Source organism: Notolepis coatsorum (genome assembly GCF_963971535.1).
Source record: "Notolepis coatsorum genome assembly, chromosome: 15".
Lineage (NCBI taxonomy): Eukaryota > Metazoa > Chordata > Actinopteri > Aulopiformes > Paralepididae > Notolepis > Notolepis coatsorum.
In genome coordinates this window covers 95,112,445-95,132,587 of record NC_140179.1, presented here as the reverse complement: position 1 = coordinate 95,132,587, position 20,143 = coordinate 95,112,445, and the positions used below count along the sequence as shown (strand labels likewise).

The 20,143-nt window shown below is 42.5% G+C and overlaps 1 protein-coding gene across 2 annotated transcripts in view; it reads left to right on the top strand.

Annotated features, from left to right (window-relative positions):
• The window catches only part of napepld (N-acyl phosphatidylethanolamine phospholipase D), a 53,623-nt gene extending 34,469 nt beyond the window's left edge, over positions 1–19,154 (top strand). For both annotated transcript variants that reach the window (XM_084331182.1, XM_084331181.1), the window contains exons 4-9: positions 6,172–6,420; positions 7,655–7,758; positions 8,556–8,721; positions 12,939–13,087; positions 16,104–16,218; positions 18,300–19,154. In XM_084331182.1, the coding sequence (XP_084187308.1) occupies positions 6,172–6,420; positions 7,655–7,758; positions 8,556–8,721; positions 12,939–13,087; positions 16,104–16,218; positions 18,300–18,431 (915 nt within the window). In that variant the 3' untranslated portion in view covers positions 18,432–19,154. The remainder of the gene's footprint in view (positions 1–6,171; positions 6,421–7,654; positions 7,759–8,555; positions 8,722–12,938; positions 13,088–16,103; positions 16,219–18,299) is intronic.
• Positions 19,155–20,143: the final 989 nt, after the last annotated feature.

Genomic DNA, 20,143 nt, shown 5'->3' with positions numbered 1-20,143 from the left:
GCTTTCTGTCTCATGGCAAAATGGCTTCCTCCATGTGCCAACACTCCCGCTCTCCATTTCCTCATTCCAGTTAGATGAAATTATTAGAGCAGTCCCTATAAGACAAGGTATTGTTTTTTTCCCCAATTCATGGTGCTGTAATTAACACAACAGAAGGATTCAATGTCCCAGATGACATTGCTGGTGGCCATATTCAAACAAATTTACTCTCAATGTCAAACTAAATGAACTTGTGCAAAACAGTTTTTGGTTGTGTGTGAGATTATGTGCAAAAGAATCGTCATTGTTTCTCTTTTGGCGAAGTGCCCCCTAGGACATATCTGGACATATAAGACAAAAATGTATCATGTTTATTTTTTGTTGGCTGGGTTTGCGCATGCAGATTAAGGGAGATGTCAATCTGTTGTCGACAGGCGCAGTACATTTAGCTGTAAAAGCCTGATCAAGCTCAATAGCTTCTGTAACACGAACGCAACTACTCTGTACGATGCCCTTGTTGTTGTGATGTTGGCTGAGTTTGCACGTGCGGGTTAAGGGAGAGGTGGGCTATCGCATCATCGGTTCAGGAAAAGACCCGTAAAGGCTTGTAAAGACGGCGACGCAAGGGGGAAAATAGCGTAGAAAATAGCGTATTCAGGCTCCCAGAACGCAGAGAGAATAGCGTAGAAAATAGCGTATTCAGGCTCCCAGAACGCAGTTCGCAGGCACAGGCACACCTGGGCCTCTCCCAAGCTTAATGAGTGAGAGGTTTACGGCTAAATGATCAGCCTGCTCTGTGTAAGTATCTGATTAACAACCTGCCTGGCGGCAATGCTAGCAGCCCTGTGGTATTTATAGTAATAGTGTTTAAACCTAACTGAGACACAGCTTAAGGGGCTTCAAAGGCTTCATTTATACATAGACAGAAAACCAGATTTTTAACCCTTTGTGGAACATTCAGTAAGAAGGGTTCGCACAAGGTCCTTGAAGTGCTTAAAGTGCTTGATTTTTGACCAAAAAAAGTCAAGGCCTGGAAAACAGCAAATTATTTTTAACAAGGTGCTTAAAAATGCCTTGAAATTCAAATCAACCATTCGCATTTAAAGTTTTGTTCTGAAAGAAATGTCTGAATCAAGAAATAATTTTTTTTTAATTTAAAGTCTAACTAATTGTCGGAAATTGGTTTTAAGCCATAAATATTGGATCAGATTTTTTTCTATAAAAAAAAAACTGCATTTAAAAGTGGACTGTATCCTTTTAAATGACCTTTTAAAATGAAAAATAGTGCTTAGAAAAGTACTTGAAAGTCCTTGAATTGAATTTAGCAATGTCTGTGGGAACCCGGAGTAAGTGTTATTTCAGACCTGCTAAATGAACACTTGTACAAAGCATTAGGAACAGCTGTCTAATGCTTTTGCACAATTCATTTCTACACTCTTTAACACATTCCCGGCCAACCATGGACATGTCCGTGTTTCGGATCCAACGGTTGAGGGCCAACCACGGACATGTCCGTCGCAAGGTTGTTTTGGCTTTTATTCCATTTTAATAACTTACTCAATGTCACCCTGCGGCACTGCAGAATTACCCTACTCTTGGAATTCGGAAAAGTGCATTACCGGCCAGATCCTCGTAGGGGCGCTGTCTCGATAATGCAGTGTTCCCTGTGGCAGAACAGTGTTTTATTTCTTTTGATGTTGAATAAACTTTCCTGTTAGGTTGAATCTATGCATGTAGCATGAAATACGTTTTGGGAGCTGAATTCAGTGTGCAGTAAAGGAATATAGCATCAGCCAATGGACATATGGATCTACCAGATGGCGATCGATAACTGGGAAATCCTTTTTGCAGTCCAACCGGCCCACGGTAAAAACTTTTTCACGTAAATTACACGCTGATCAGGCCTTGTTATCATACTCAACCAGCCAATCAGCGAATGTGGCTACTGAGGCTAACGGCGTTATTGGTAATCAATAATCAGAAACAACGTCCCGTCCCCCGTCCCCCTTTCATGCATTGATGGTGGAACATGATATCGATCATATGCATTTTGAGTTTTAGCTCTAGCTTCTGTAGGGCCGAAACACCATTCGATTTAACGTTATTAGCTTAGCAGCCTGTATCTCGTTTTGCAGGAAATATACCAGACCAATCCCATATATTCAAGACGCTATAAAATGGGAACGTATTGTTGAATGTTTTTTTCTTTAAGCCATTTTGAAGGGACAGTTTATAGTGTCAATTGACAATGAGAATGGACAGATAGCAATACTATAAAGTATAGATTTAGCTCTACAAACAGCCTCACGCACAATGAAAGTTTGTTTTGATTTGCTGGCCGTATAGAGTGGGATTAGACGGATCCAAATGGCCCCGAATGTGTTAACATACTGTAGGTGAGATCAATAAGGGATTATAGCTTTAGCCTGAATTCAATATTTTAATTGCATGTAACATATTTTTTCATAATATGAACATTTGTTTTTAATAATAATATGTTGCAGATATTTACATTTATATTTCATACATGCCGTTTAAAGCAAATGGGAAATATTTCCAACAATTGGTCCAAATAATACATATATATTATAAATACAAGGACACTTTCATGTCAACATGCTTAATTGTCAAAACTATATTGTACATGCATTGTTTTTCCTGTATGGGCCTCTGTCTAGTTCCTGACAAGGAAAATGCCTTTTGAAGCTAGATGTGTTTCCAAGTTGTTTTTGACGAGAAGTTAGGAATATAATGTTGGTAGCGACTTCTAGAAGCACAACAAAAGACGAGAAATGGAAGAAAGAAGGTACGAGCTATACTTTAAAAGTCTGTTTTAGAACAGTGCCATCAGCACCTACCTACTGCTTTCACGGTCTACAACGGCCCTACACTGTAATCATAGTAATCTTAATAATAACAACTACCTACCTCATACTATAGTCTACCCATATAACTCTGTATGATTTGATTTGATTTGATTTTTTATTTTTTTTCCGTGTCTTACATACAGGTGTATGCCCAGCCCATATGGGCTTACAAGACACTTAAACAATAAGTATATAATAAGCGGCTGGGTGGCGCAGCGGACTAAGCACTCGTCACCAACGCGAGAGACACTGGTATCGAATCCGGCTGTCAGCGTTGCCTCCGGCTTGGGCCGGCCGTCATACTGCCTCAATTCCAGAGTCAGCGGGAGGGAAGCCGGTGGGGTGGTATTCTGGTCGTTGTAAACGGCGACTCCTACAGGTCAGTCAGGGCGCCTGCACAGCGAGGGAGGGTGAGGGTAGTGTGACCTCCCACACGTTACACCTCACCAATGAGAGTCCGCGCTGGCAGGTGAAAAGATGCTGCTGGCTGTCTCCTATGTCTCGGAGGAAGCATCTGATAGACTTCAGGGCTCCCTAGACCGACCAGTGGGGGGCACATGCGAGCAACGACCAGGAAGGGGAGGGGGGAATTGGCATAACGACTAAATTGGGATGAGAGAAAAACACAGAAAAACAGGAGGAGAAAAAGTGGATATAAAAAAAAAACAATAAGTATATAATAGTATATGACAAATTACTTGACAAATTATGACATATAGACCAAGATGGCCACAAGAAAAAGAAAATACAATAAAACGTAATATAAAACAAGCTGTAAGCAATGTATATAAACAAAGAAACAAGAGGAATTCATATACAATTATATAGGATATAGCGTGTTTTGTCTCAAGTGCCATGCTTTCTCCAAAAATCCTGCAAAACTGAAGATGTCCTCCACAAAAAAACAACTTAACATACAACTCTCAGACTGCCAAAACAAATCCGGATTTACAATTTGAATTTTCTCAAATAAAGCCCTCCTCAAATCGGTGTACAAAGGGCAATAAAAAACAAAATGATATTCATATGATAGCGTGTACAATAGTGCTGTATATACCGTATATATACACTTATATATACTATATAATGTATATATATATATCCATATCTCTCCGAATATACCTGCATAATCCTTCTATATACCTACTTATACACCTGCATATAACTCATATAACTGTATGATGGCATGTACAATAATGCTGTATATAGAGGGCGGCTGGGTGGCGCAGCGGACATTGCGCTTGTCACCAACGCAAGAGACACCGGGTTCGAATCCGGCTGTCGGCGTTGCCTCCGGCTTGGGCCGGCCGTCATACTAACTCAATTGGCAGAGTTAGCGGGTGGGAAGTCGATGGGTGGTAATCTGGACGTTGTAAACAGCGACTCTTACAGGTCGGTTGGGGCGCCTGCGCAGCAAAGTCAGGAAAATGGCGGGGGCAGTGTGAGCCTCCCACACGTTACTCCTCGCCAAATGAGAGTCCGCGCTGGCAGGTGAAAAGATGTGACAGGCTGCCTCCACATGTATCGGAGGGGACATGTGATGCAAGGCTTCTATCCTCCCTACAACCGGCCAGTGGGGGGCATATGCGAGCAACGATCAGGACAGGGGATGGAGAATTGACACGAGAGGTAAATTGGGATGGGGAGAAAAATCACAGAAAAAAGGAGGAGAAAAAGTAGATAAAAAAGAAATAATGCTGTATATACCGTATATATATTTATTTTTACCGTATATATACTGTATCTATCAACATCTGTCTGTCCATACCAGAATATAATCCTTTTTCCATATCTAGATTCTAAAAATAAATATTCTATATATATATATCTGTACATATCCCATACTTATATACATATCCCTTACCTACTCTTACCTCTTTCTTACCTACTGCCATATTGTCTTTATGCCTGTATTACTGTACATATCAATACTACAACTAGCACTATTACATTTACATTCCACATTTACTATATCTATACATATTCCTTACCTACTCGTATTACTTACACTACTGGCCAGTATGACTACGACCATAGTGTCTTTATACCTGTATCACTGTACATTACACTCTAGTACTAATTTATATATTTTATATCCATATTATATATATATATATATATATATATATATATATATATTTAATCACCTGTACATTGTATATTACTATTGCACTTTACTGTTACATTTGCACTCTGGTTAGATGCCAAACTTATTTTTGTTGTACTGTACTTGTGCTCTAATATGACGATACATTTTAACCATTTTAGCCGAAAGTGAAATGATTCCATAGTTCTCATCTTCTCACAACTTCCAATAGTATCTTGTACTTATTTGGGGCCTTCTGAGTGCTTTCCTTTCTTCCTACGTACCTGTGTGTTAGTTACACGGGAGTCTCCAGTCGCCCGTCTCTGTCCCCGAAGCCTGTTTTTGGGATTCGAACTTCGTCAGGGTTTTACGAACGAACGTTCGAACCTTCGTTTTTAATAAAAAAAATTAAAAGAAAATCAATTTTTTTTTTTTTTTTTTTAATAAATATCCTCAAACTAAATCCTCAATTTGAATAAAGTTATTAATCTGATTAAATTAGTCTCTTTTTTATTAAATCAAATTTCTTTAATGAATATAAAGTTTTTTTTAATACTATAATATTAATGTAGCCTAATCTTTATCTGCAACTGTGAAGAAAAACCGCATTGGTTCAAACAGAATGAATAGACACATAAAAGAAACATACATTTTTTTTATTAAAAATTTAGAATTCGAATGTTAACATAACGAACGAACGTTCGAACATTCGGGCTCAGCCTCAGTCGCCCGTCTCGCCACTCTGACGATGCCCACCGCCTAGAGTCAGCTTTATACTCTGAACGTGAAGATGCCCATCAGAGGAGGAGCCTATGTGCACTTCTCCCAAAATGTATCTGCGCTGTGATTGGCCCACTTGCCTTGAGCTGTGCATTTCCGCATTTACCTCGCTCTCACGTGGAGGAGGGATTAGCAAAAAGGTTTCGTGGAACTATAAATAAAGAACACACTGGAAGTCTATTTCGGCCTTAAGACTTGAGAGGGAAAACATCCCCGACACTCACTATCTCTGCCTGTCTCTTTGTCCCTTCCTCCCTCCTTCTCTGTCTCTCCTTTCTTTTTCTCTCTCTGTCTCCCCATCCCTCTATTTCTCCATTCATTCTCTCTTGCCCTCTTTCCATCCACCCTCCCCCTCTCTCTCTCTCTCTCTCTCTCTCTCTCTCTCTCTCTCTCTCTCTCTCTCTCTCTCTCTCTCTCTCTCTCTCTCCCTCTCTCCCTCTCTCCCTCCCTCCCTCCCAGGTTCTTGATGCTGAACTCCCAGTGATGGATCCCTTTTTCGTCCAAAACCCAGAGCACCTCAGCGGCGAGATCCGCTCCAGTCCGGAGTCCAGTCCGGGTCTTAGGGTCACCTGGTTGGGTCACGCAACGGTTCTGGTGGAGCTCGACGGTCTGACCATTCTAACGGACCCTATATTTAGTCAGAGGGCCTCACCGGTCCAGTTCATGGGGCCCAAACGGTACCGTGGGCCCCCATGCACTGTAGAACAGGTGCAGTGGGTTTTTTGTGTTTTGATTTAAAAAAAAAATTTGTGGTCCTAGGTATCAAAACCGCTGCCAGGGTTAGGGGTTCTATTCCCTGTGTAGAGCATGGCACTAACACCGCCAGGGTTATGGGTTCTATTCCCTGTGTAGAGCATGGCACTAACACTGCCAGGGTTATGGGTTCTATTCCCTGTGTAGAGCATGGCACTAACACCGCCAGAGTTATGGGTTCTATTCCCTGTGTAGAGCATGGCACTAACACCGCCAGAGTTATGGGTTCTATTCCCTGTGTAGAGCATGGCACTAACACCGCCAGAGTTATGGGTTCTATTCCCTGTGTAGAGCATGGCACTAACACCGCCAGAGTTATGGGTTCTATTCCCTGTGTAGAGCATGGCACTAACACCGCCAGAGTTATGGGTTCTATTCCCTGTGTAGAGCATGGCACTAACACCGCCAGAGTTAGGGGTTCTATTCCCTGTGTAGAGCATGGCACTAACACCGCCAGAGTTAGGGGTTCTATTCCCACTGGAGCCATCTGCCAATATCATCAATATATACTTTACCATGTGTTGGTATAAAGTTTATTACTCACTGGTGTGATAACGTAAAAAGCAGTAATAACGCAGGTATTGATTTGCTTTAAAATGAACAATATGACCAGGCATAGAGATGGGCTGTAATCGAAGATCTTGAACTCCTCTAACCTCAATCTCTCTCCTCTTCCTCTGCCCTCTCCTCTGCCCCTTCTCTCCTCTCTGCTCCCACTCCTCTCCACTCCTTTCACCTCTTCTCCATCCCTCTCATCTCTGCTCACACCCCTCGCCCCTCCTCCCCTCTCTTCTCCTCTCCACTTCTCTCATCTCTCTTCCCTCCTCCCTCTCCTCTCCTCTCCTCCCCTCTCCTCTGCTCCCACTCATCCCCTCCTCTCTGCTCCCACTTCTCTCATCTGTCCTCCCTCTCCTCTCCTCTCTGCTCCCACCCCTCTCCTCTCCTCCCCTCTCCTCTCCTCTCCTCTTCTCATCTGTCCTCCCTCTCCTCTCCTCTCTGCTCCCACTCCTCTCCTCCCCTCCCCTCTCCTCTTCTCTCTGCTCCCACTTCTCTCATCTGTCCTCCCTCTCCTCTCCTCCCCTCCCCTCGCCTCCCTCTCCTCTGCTCCCACTCCTCTCCTCTCCACCCCCCCTCTTCTCTTTCTCTTCTTTTGCCCTCCATCTGTCTCCCCTCTCCTTCCTCCCAACAGCTACCCAGGATAGACGCTGTGGTTATAAGTCACTCTCATTATGATCACCTAGATGCTGGATCTGTGGCCAGTCTCAATGCACGCTTTGGAGGGGAGCTACGCTGGTATGTTGGAGGGATGGAGGGATGTATTTTTGTGGAATAAGCTAGTAGGGATGCACCGATCCAACTTTTTAAGTCCAGATACCGGTACCAATACCTGGGCCTTGGGTATCTGCTGGTACAGAGTATCGATCCATTACTTTTTTTAATGCACAGTATAAACTTGGACAAAGAGATATAATACATGTTCCTCCATTAGAGAAAGTTAACGTGTTTAGAAATGCAGCACATCAAGTCACTTTGATTTCTGGCATATTAGACGTCTTTCTTGGTATCGGATTTTAGTATTGAGTATATCCGATACCGATATTCTATTTTACCCTGGTATGGGACAGATGCATCAGTATCGGTGCGTCCCTATAAGCTAGTCATTAGTGGTTGATTCTACACGATCTGTCTTACCAGACTGTGTCAAGTCAGGGCTGGGTAGACCCAACCACCAAATGAGTCATTTAGCTGACACCTTTATCCAAAGCGACTTACAACAGGTCAGCTGGAAGGGTACAACTTTGGCAGCTAAGATTGTTCGTCAAACAGTGTTGAACTTGAGTCCTACAGTCTTGAGTGCATAGCAGTGTAGACATATTAGCACAGTAGGTAGTAGTATAGGCAAGGTCGATTCCTTAGTAGCGAAGTGCACAAGGTTAGTAGTTTTTTCTCTCCTTCATATCGGGTATTGTTTGAGGTCCTCACTTCACATAATCAAAATCTGCCAAAAAAAGGTCATGATTGATGGAAAACGTGTAGGAACCCTGGTGTAGGTTTTCGATCCCTTTCTGTCTTGTGTTTCATACCATTAGGTTCGTGCCCCTCGGTTTGATGGACTGGCTGGGGAAGGCGGGCTGTGAGAATGTCATGGAACTGGATTGGTGGGAAGAGAACTGCGTCCCGGGTCATGACGACATCACCTTCGTCTTTACGCCCGCCCAGCACTGGAGCAAACGCAGCGCACTGGATGACAACAAGGTGCAGACTTGGCATCTTTATTAGATTAGATTCAAATGTATTGTCATTATTAGGGCTGCAACGATTAGTCGACATAATCGACGACGTCGATCATAAAAACTCGTCAACGCCGAATTTTTGCGTTGATGCGTCGTCAATTTTTTTTTTTTATTATTATTATTTTTTTATAACTTCTTTTTTTTGCACTACCTATCTTTGTGAAAGTAGCTTCTCAGCTCTGGTCCAGCTGAAGACAAAGCAGAGGAACAGATTGGACATTGAGCATGACCTCAGAGTTGCTTTGGCTACCATCACCCCAGACTTTGAGCAAACAACATCCCCAGTTATCCCATTAGTTCCCTGGGATGTTAAGCTAAGAAGTCTGCTAAGAAGGATATATTATTTATTATTATTATTATTATTTTATTTCATTGTGTTTTTAGCCCTAGTTGCACTTTTGTTGCAACCCCAGTTATCCCATTAGTTCCCCCAAACTTACTGTAGGTCTGTTATGTTAAGCTAAGAAGTCTGCTAAGAACCCGGAAAAGGAGCCGCGCCCACAGGAAGCAGAGATGGAGGGTGTGACAGAAATAATCGTTAGATTAGTCGACTAATCGAAAAATTATCAACCGATTAGTCGACTACCAAAATAATCGTTAGTTGCAGCTCTAGTCATTATACAGCACAAGTACAGTACAACAAACAGAGGTTTGGCATCCAACCAGAGTGCAAATGTAACACTAAAGTGGAATAGTAATATACAATGTACAGTTGAATAAACTGGGTATAAAATATATAAATTAGTACTACTGAGTGTAATGTACAGTGATACAGGTATAAAGACACTATGGTCGTAGTTATACTGGCCAGTAGTGTAAGTAATACGAGTAGGTAAGGAATTATGTACAGATATAGATATAGTATCTACAAATATGTAAAAGGATTATATGCAGGTATAGACAGGTGGATAGACGTATATACGGTAAGCATAATATATATATATATATATATATATATATATATATATATATATATATATATATACGGTATATACAGCATTATTATACATGCTATCATACAGAGTTATATGGGTTATATGCAGGTGTATAAGTAGGTATGTAGGAGGATTATATGCAGACAGATATGGATATGTATATATGCAGTAAATATATAATGTATTCCATATGTACAGCACTGTTGTACATGCTATCATACAGATTTGACATCTTTATGGCATCATAGCAATGTTCCCACAGTCTTGAAAATCCTGTGTTATCCAGGTCTTGGAAAATTACGAATTGCCTTCTAGGGCCTACACATTTTGGGAAAGTCGTGGACATTTGAAATAATATTTATACGTTTATCATACATAAAATTATGCCGTGAGACGCTGCTATTTTTTGTGCGATAATGATCACATTAAAGCTTTCATAGCCACTTTAAAATGTCATAATAGTTAAAGGAACACGCCAACATTATGGGAAATGTGCATACCGTCTTCTCCAGAGTCAGACAAGAAGATGGATACCAATTTCCTCTTTGTGCATTCAGTAGAAAGTTATCCGGCTGCAAGCTAGCCTAGCTGAGCACAAATGAATGGAAGCGGAAATAGACAATCTAGGCTTTTAAAAGTAAAGATTGTTCATTCATTATAACACAGACATACAGTCATGTATTGGGAATGCCCCCCTGCTAAGATATTCTGGGAAGAAGTCACTACGCAATTATCAGAATTTTTATTTCTGAACATACCTGTTATGCCTTCTGTATTGTTGTTGAATGATGTTTCGCAGTTAGCAGCCTCTATACAGCTAAAGAGACTAATTTTGTCCGGTCTTACGGCTGCTAAAAAGTTGATAGCATCACGATGGATTCAACCGGATAAAATGTGCCGGAAGGTATGGGTTCTTACCTATCTCGATGTGATTTATTTAGAGATATCTACAGCAAGAATTTTAGGTGTCAATGAAGACAGCATTGCAATCTGGTTAGAAGTGGTGGAGAGAATAAAGGTTAGCATATGAATTGTAATCTCTGGTTAGAAACGAATAATAGATGGATTATCCAAGGAGGGTCCTGGGGGGGCGGGAAGAAGAACGAGCAAGAGCATAATGTATGTACTGTATTGTATAATGGGGATTATGTATATATCTCGTAACCTACATTTATTGATTCAAATACAGGAATGTATATTCCTGTGATTTAATGAGATATTTACTGTTAATGTTTGTCTTGTCAAAAAAAAAAAAAAAAAAAAAAAGAAGGGGTGCTCCAGTAGCACACCATGTTACCGCGCTGCGTCGCGGGACTCCGTGCTGCGTCACGGATCTGGTTGACTCCGAGTTCGATTCCCGGACTCGCCGTCATTTGCCGAATGTCTCCCCCTGCTCTCTCTCCCGTTTCACCCTACAACTGTCGGTCATGCTTGACCAGAAAAGCGATAAACGCTAAAAAATTAAGTTTAAAAAAAAGAAAAAAGAAAAAAATCATGGAAACTTGGTATGAATTTATGGAATTGAATGGGAAAATAAGAGTGAAAACCTTGAGACAGAGTTGTTCATGTTCACAGATGGAATATCATAACAGTAACTCACCCAAGTGCCCCTCTCTGGACATGCCACTCTGCCACTGTGTATCTTTGTTAATGCACAGCAGTAGATTCAAACATTTTCAGCATTTAGCCATTGTCAGTGTTTTCTTTCCTCAGAGTTGTTCCTTGGTCTGCATTCTTTGGAAAGTTTTTTTAATTGATTTTTAATTGATTTGTTTTGGTGGGCAGTCCTCTACCCTTAGTATTTGTGTCCTTTTTTGTTGTTTGAAGGCTGAGAGGGAGACAGAGTAGGGGAGACACAGGAGAGAAGGTTCTTTATTGAGACAGTAGGAAGGCTGAGAGGGAGACAGAGTAGGGGAGACACAGGAGAGAAGGTTCTTTATTGAGACAGTAGGAAGGCTAAGAGGGAGACAGAGTAGGAGACACACAGGAGAGAAGGTTCTTTATTGAGACAGTAAGAAGGCTGAGAGGGAGACAGAGTAGGGGAGACACAGGAGAGAAGGTTCTTTGTTGAGATAGTAGGAAGGCTGAGAGGGATACAGAGTAGGAGACACAGGAGACAAGGTTCTTTATTGAGACAGTAGGAAGGCTGAGCGGGAGACAGAGTAGGACACACAGGAGAGAAGGTTCTTTATTGAGACAGTAGGAAGGCTGAGAGGGAGACAGAGTAGGGGAGACACAGGAGAGAAGGTTCTTTATTGAGACAGTAGGAAGGCTGAGAGGGAGACAGAGTAGGAGACACAGGAGACAAGGTTCTTTATTGAGACAGTAGGAAGGCTAAGAGGGAGACAGCGTAGGAGACACACAGGAGAGAAGGTTCTTTATTGAGACAGTAAGAAGGCTGAGAGGGAGACAGAGTAGGGGAGACACAGGAGAGAAGGTTCTTTGTTGAGACAGTAGGAAGGCTGAGAGGGAGACAGAGTAGGGGAGACACAGGAGAGAAGGTTCGTTGTTGAGACAGTAGGAAGGCTGAGAGGGATACAGAGTAGGAGACACAGGAGACAAGGTTCTTTATTGAGACAGTAGGAAGGCTGAGCGGGAGACAGAGTAGGACACACAGGAGAGAAGGTTCTTTATTGAGACAGTAGGAAGGCTGAGAGGGAGACAGAGTAGGGGAGACACAGGAGAGAAGGTTCTTTATTGAGACAGTAGGAAGGCTGAGAGGGAGACAGAGTAGGAGACACAGGAGAGAAGGTTCGTTGTTGAGACAGTAGGAAGGCTGAGAGGGATACAGAGTAGGAGACACAGGAGACAAGGTTCTTTATTGAGACAGTAGGAAGGCTGAGCGGGAGACAGAGTAGGACACACAGGAGAGAAGGTTCTTTATTGAGACAGTAGGAAGGCTGAGAGGGAGACAGAGTAGGGGAGACACAGGAGAGAAGGTTCTTTATTGAGACAGTAGGAAGGCTGAGAGGGAGACAGAGTAGGAGACACAGGAGAGAAGGTTCTGGCAAGATTCAACCCTAGACAAGCAGGGGTACTTGTGGTTCCAGGGTTCATCAGTTTATTTATCTTCTTTTCTCCCTCCCTGTCTCCCTTTATCTCTACTTCCTTCACTCCACCTCACGCCCTCCCCCTCCTTTCTGCCTTCGCTCTCCTTCTCCATCTCTCTCTCACTCTCGCTCTCACTCTCGCTTGCTCTCGTTCTCGCTCTCTCTCTCGCTCTCGCTCACTCACTCTCGCTCAGGCTCTTTGGGGTAGCTGGTCAATCCTGGGTCCAGACCATCGCTTCTTCTTCGCTGGCGACACCGGCTACTGCTCCTCCTTCCTGGAGATCGGACGGAGGTTTGGACCGTTTGACCTGGCGGCCATCCCCATCGGAGCATACCTGCCCAGGTACGCCTACACATCAGTAGACATGAAGTATTTTATTTTATTTAACTTTTTATTTATTGTACTAGAGCCAAGGTGGCAGGGATTGTGTTGATGTCCAAATGTTTGTTTATGGACCTGACTGTATTATTGCCACAAATCAGGGAACATACACATATGTAAAATGACTGTAATGTGATGTCATTATTGTAATTATTGATTATATAACCATGTGATTGATTGATTGATTGAAAACTTTATTAACAGATTGCAGAATGGGTACAGTACAGTACAGCTCAATACATACAATTGTTAAGGGGATGCAGACCAGAGAAAGACTTTCATCTTGTTTACATCAGGGTCCCCCATTTTCAATTCATCGTAACATATATAGGGGGGGGGGGGGGACACACACACTGTACAACTGTACAAACAAAACTGTACATTGGAATATTGACAAGACCATACTTGGTAATTTACTGTACATTGGAGGGGGTTGTGTTAGGACATTTACAGGGGCCAGTTTCGAATTGCAGTCTCCCGTAGGTGTTTTTTGAGAGTGTTTTTGAAAGTGGGTAGTGATTCACATTCCTTTACAGCTTTGGGTTGGGCGTTCCACATTGATGTGGCATAATTGCGAAACGTGTTTAGTCCCTTGTTTGAGCCGAATCTGGGTTTAACATGATTTGTGGAGCTCCCTCTGGTGTTGTGATCGTGGTATTCACTGACCTTTGGGAAGTATTTTGACATGTACATGGGTACCTTTGTCGTGTAGTGTATCTTGTAGACCAGGCCCATTGCAAGTTGCTGTACTCTGTCGTCTACTCTAAGCCATCCTAAGTTGTCAAAGTGGGCAGGGGTGAGGTGGGTTCTAGGAGTAAGGTCAAGCAGTAGTCTGACCAGTTTGTTTTGAGATGTTTGTAATTTTGTTTTTAGCGCCTTTGAGGTGCTTTGGTACCATGAGGTGCAAGCATAGTCGTAGTACCCTTGAATGAGTGCTCCTGCCAGAGTCTTCAGGGTATTCTTGTTTACCAGTGAGGAGATCCGGTACAAGAATCGAGTTCGTTGGTTGACTTTTTTTATTACATTGGATGCCATTTTGTCACAGGAAAGATTTGCCTCTAGGATGGAACCCTAGATGTAAATAATGTACTTTTGATAATGATGATGGTGTAATGATCACTTTTAAGCAGAAAAGCCTAACCAGGGACAGGGGTTGCAAATTAGCCTTAGCTAGAAATCCTGCAATGCACCTGTATCTTGTTATTGTAACTTACTACAATGTTTTCTTTAGCATTGTCCCTGACAAATAAAATATTAAATAAACAAAAACAAACCAGTTATGTCCATCCATTGACATTATTATAACATCTCTTTTTCAAGAGATACCCGTCTCAGAAGGGCAGCAATATACAGTATAGGGTTTTCACAAAATTGGTATCGAGTCAAGCTAAATGTACAATTCAATTGCAGACGAAAAATACAATAATAAATAGAGGCCTTGAATGGAATGTTCTTCGTCTTATCGTGTCTTATTACTGGATCTTGTAAACAAGTAGTAGTAGTAGTAGTTTATTTTTTCAGTCATCATCCCACACAATACAATATACAGTCAGGGGTGCCCAACCTTTTTTGAACCAAGATCTACTTTTTAATTTACCACCTAGCCGAGAGCTACCAGCCAAAATTTTATATTGTAAGCCGTCATTTGAGGCTTTATAAAAGCAGCATAATGAACACAAATCTGTCAGTGCCGAGTCCGACCTCATCTTAAATAACAAACAGCATTGCTTGTTGTAGTTAACAAAGAGAGGCAGAGTTGATTTAGCAAAAAAATTAAAAAAAAATTAAAAAAATTATAATCGGATTTTATTAATCGAGATCTACTTGAAATCAGCCCGCAATCTACCTGTCGATCGCGATCGACTGGTTGGGCACCTATACACCATCATTTATCAATATTTGATTTTTACAGTGACTGAAAAGGTACAGACTGAAGCATAGTGCGTATATGTGCCTGTCCTATATTCTTACCACAAAAATACAGAAATTTAGACTCAAACAGTATTCTAAAGAAAAAAAAGCAAGCAAAACAGTATTATTCACCCTTGTAGTTTTAAAAATTAGCTTTACAAAAAAATACAAAAATTTAGATTTCAAAACAGTATTCTAAAAGAAAAAAAAGAAAACAAAACAGTGTTATTCACCCTTGTAGTTTTCAAAAATAGCGTTACAAACCTTTTTCTTAAAAACCAAAATCGAATGACTCATTCTTAACTGTATATCAGCATTGTTCCAGAAGTTAACCCCAATAATAGAAATACGCCTCCTTTTAATCCCTTTCTTAGCTTTTTGAGCAGTCAATTTACAAATATCTCTCAAATCATATTTTCTTTCATGTATTGAAAAAAAACCTTTGCACCCCATCTGGGAGTACCTTTACTTTAGCTCTGTACATTATTTGCATAGTTTTATAGTAAACCAAATCATTACATTTCATAATATGAGACTTTATAAACAATGGAGTCACAGTAGTAGAGCTTTTCCAGTCTTTTACCCACTCTACCACTGCACAGACATGTGTGCAAAGGAGAACTACACACACATTCCATGCAAGGCCCCTATTATCAGTTAAAGCATGTGCAATTATCTATAAACTCGGGATTCCATAGACTTTACAATGGCTTTGAATTCAGAGAGTAACTAAGTCCTGCAGTTTAAGCTTATTCTGCAGGCTATTCCAAGCAGGAAAGATAACAGCCTTCTTGCCTATAACTCAGGCTGAGCTTTAGGAGCATGAGCACAATCTACAACTGGTGCTGAGCTGCACGGAACATGTACGCAGCTCCGTATTCAACTGGATTTATATTTTATAAATTAATAAAAAATAATAAAGAAATTTAAATAGATTTTCAGTATTAGTGCCACCTTAAAACTAAACGTGTCTCTCTCTCGCTCTCTCGCTCTCTCGCTCTCTCTCTCTCTCTCGCTCTCTCTCTCTCTCTCTCTCTCTCTCTCTCTCTCTCTCTCTCTCTCTCAGGGATGTGATGCGTGGACAGCATGTAGATCCAGAGGAAGCTGTACAGATTCACCAGGATGTCCAGGCTAAACGATCTCTGGCCATACACTGGGGGACTTTCGCCCTGGCCTATGAGGTAAGGGTGTGTGTGTGTGTTTGTTTGTAAGGAGTCCTTGTTTTCCTATCCTTATTGGGACATTGCCCAGACCCCACAAGGACAAGGGGCTATTTTATGGTTAGGGTAAGGTTATGTATATAATGGGTAAGGTTAGGGTAAGGGGTTAGGTTAAGATTGAGGTTATGTATATAATGGCTGTATGCTGTGGCAATTCCAGGTGTAGGGGTGACAGACGGGTTGTAGTTCCCAAAATAATACTTTTCTTTATTTTCTAATAAACAAACAAACGTTTCACACTTCTCACTCTCTCTCTGACTTTATATTAATTATTCTGTCGGCCGGGCGGCGTCATCGCTCCGCGGTCTGTCTCCTTCCCCCTGATAGAGAGAGTGAGAGGGTGCTCTTGGTCTGTCTCCTTCCCCTGATAGAGAGAGTGAGAGGGGGCTCTTGGTCTGTCTCCTTCCCCTGGTAGAGAGAGTGAGAGGGGGCTCTTGGTCTGTCTCCTTCCCCTGATAGAGAGAGTGAGAGGGGGCTCTTGGTCTGTCTCCTTCCCCTGCCACGAGAGAGTGAGAGGGGGCTCTTGGTCTGTCTCCTTCCCCTGATAGAGAGAGTGAGAGGGGGCTCTTGGTCTGTCTCCTTCCCCTGATAGAGAGAGTGAGAGGGGGCTCTTGGTCTGTCTCCTTCCCCCTGATAGAGAGAGTGAGAGGGGGCTCTTGGTCTGTCTCCTTCCCCTGCCACGAGAGAGTGAGAGGGGGCTCTTGGTCTGTCTCCTTCCCCTGATAGAGAGAGTGAGAGGGTGCTCTTGGTCTGTCTCCTTCCCCTGATAGAGAGAGTGAGAGGGGGCTCTTGGTCTGTCTCCTTCCCCTGCCACGAGAGAGCGAGAGGGTGCTCTTGGGCTCCATTAAGTTCCCCCTCCTCAACAGGCGCACCGCGCCGTGATTTGCTAGTTGATCTTGACGGCCTTCTAGCGACGGGTGCGTCCGGAAGCGGATGCCCAAATATGGGTAGCGCCCAGCCATTGGGTCGCTACGTAGCGTCCTTCAATCACCGAGCCCAGTGGTGGCTTGGGGTTGCCACAATACTTGGTAAGGTTATGGTAAAGGGTTAAGGTTATGTATATGTATATATTGGGTAAGGTAAGGAGTTAGGTTAAGGTTATGTATATACTGGGTAAGGTAAGGGTTTAGGTTAAGATTAAGGTTATGTATAATGGTTAAGGGGTTGGGCTGTCATCTGTAGTAATTTCAATGAATGAGTTATTTCTAAGAACATGATAAGCATATCTCTGGCAATACCTACATATGTTAGGGGTTAGGATAACGAGCAGGGTTTGTGTGTGTGTGTGTGTGTGTGTGTGTGTTGCTATTTTAATCCTTTGTACCAAATAAGAGGGGTTCAAATAAAACGTTTAAAATATGAGGGAGGGAGAGAGGGAGAGGGGGAGAGAGAGAGAGGGAGAGAGAGGGGGAGAGAGAGGGAGAGGGGGAGAGAGAGGGAGAGGGGGAGAGAGAGAGAGAGATTAAAAGGCGCTCTTGACAGTTTATTTGTTCTCGTAACACAAAGGGGAAACAAAAGTGTCATTGTCCCTTTAGCTGTGCTTTTATTTCTGCAGCTAACGCATGTAGTGCAGCCTCTGGCTAGCTGCCGCGTTCAGGGGAGTCCCCGTGTAAACAAACGGGTGCCTTGGTGTCGGGGCAGCAGGCTAACGTTGGTCTTTTTCTACTGGTGTTTCTACATTGTCTTAACCCTTCCACTGCCACACGACAGAAGGTTAACTCTTTACTATCACCGGCACGACAGAAGGTTAACTCTTTACTATCACCGGTTCACAGGTTCATAGATTATATTATTTATAGATTATTAATATTAGATCAGTAAAAACAGTACACTGGTAAAGCTTGGTAGAAGTCCATCCTGAAGAAGTAGAAATCTACCCTGCATCTATCCTGCTGCATTAGTACTACAGTAGTAGCCATGATGGAAGTCCTGCATCTCTATCTCTCTCTCTCTCTCTCTCTCTCTCTCTCTCTCTCGCTCTCTCTCTCTCTCTCTCTCTCTCTCTCTCTCTCTCTCTCTCGCTCTCTCGCTCTCTCTCTCAGTACTATTTGGAGCCCCCGGTTCGCCTGAGAGAGGCCCTGGAGAGGAAAGGGTTAAAGCCAGATTCTTTCTTCACCCTGCACCACGGGGAGTCACGCATCCTTACGTCACATGACCAGGAAGTCTTCGACTGATCGGACCAAAGGGAGTGGCAAGACCCCACCTGCCCGCCCCCACCCCCCAAGCTGGACTGAAGCTGGACACACAGATAATGTCTGTGTGCGTGTGTGTGTGTGTGTGTGTTTGTGTGTGTGTGTCTGTGCAAAGACTGCAACAATAAATGCACACATAAAGCTGAGCATGTACAATAAGCTGTTATCGGTTGAACCCCCCCCCCCAGCTTTATGGACATAGATTATGCCTGGTTCCAGAGCCCTCCTGGTGACTCTGTGGGCAAATATACATACCTTATTTTGTGGGTTCAAATAGGGCTCGTCTTTAAGCCTAAATTACTCAAAAATGATCTCAAAAGGTGCCATGAGTGAGTCTGTTCCTACGTTGCGCCACTAGAGGGGCCTAACGATGTTTTAACAACATCTCCACACTTATTGTCATAAGGCTCTGCAAAATGTTCTGCTTTTTTCCTCAATCTATCCATATCATTATGTTGCTTATATACGGTTGCAAAATGTCTGATCCATGAGAGTTGAAGCTTTCATTCATCTTTTTTAATCAATAATTCAAAATCAATGGTGTTTTTACAAAGGCAACCGGCAGATGGCGCATGGTGTCACTTTCCCTCCCTATTTAAGAAGGCAGAAGTGCCGTTATTTTAAGATTTTTATAATGATCATCATCATACAATGCCACTTAACAGTTGTTGCTATGCTACCCCCCCCCCCTTTACCAGCACACTGCATTGTACCCATTCTGCAATCTGTTAATACAATTTTCATTCAATCAATCACCGTGCAGATTGATTGATTGAATGAAGATTGTATTAACAGATTGCAGAATGGGTACAATGCATTACGGCTCAATACACACAATTGTTAAGGGGATGCAGACCAGAGGAAGACTTTCGTCTTGTTTACATCAGGGTCCCCCATTTTCAATTCATAATGAATTGTAAGTAAGGGTGCAACTTGCTCCGTGCAATCCATTCTTTGTGGATCTAGCCCTCAATGTTTACCCTCTTGCGCCAGTACCTCCATTGTGGCTGGTCAGTGAAGCTGCCACTCCAGTTGAAAGCCAAGACAGATCCATGCCACCAGACTGTCAGAGCTGGAATCAATTGACTTGCAATACAATGAATTTAAAATATTCAAAAATCTTTGTCCATGAAAAGAAAAGGATATACTATCCAACCTACCGGCAAGCAAATGAGAATGGATGTTCTACCATCAGCAAGTAAATAGACATTTCTGTTTACATTTTATGTATTAAAAAGGGGCCGTAAGCGATATCGGCATTCTGGCTAACTTCCTATCAAAGTAGGCGTTTGCAGATCAAATGTGAATTAAGATCCAGCAATTGCATATCCTATTTCTCGCCTAAAATGTTGTCAGGAACACATTTTAGTGAACCATTTAGGTGGAAAAAGAGAAGGTTTACGAGCAAGCCGCCATGTTCTTCCCACACCACATGCCACATGTTGCAGAGTTCTCTCTCCTGATTGGTTAAAGTGGGAAAGGGACACCAGACACTTCCTTTCCTGTTTACTGCCGAGCGGAGGCACTGGGTTATTTAGACTCGCACCTTTAATGGAAAGTGAAAGTGAATCAATCCCAACCTTGCAGACAATGAAACGATTGAGCACCAAGTGTACTATTATCCAATGATGTCTCTGTAATGCCAAATATCTCAAGCCAGAACATGAGCGTAGATGAGGCACACACTACAGGGC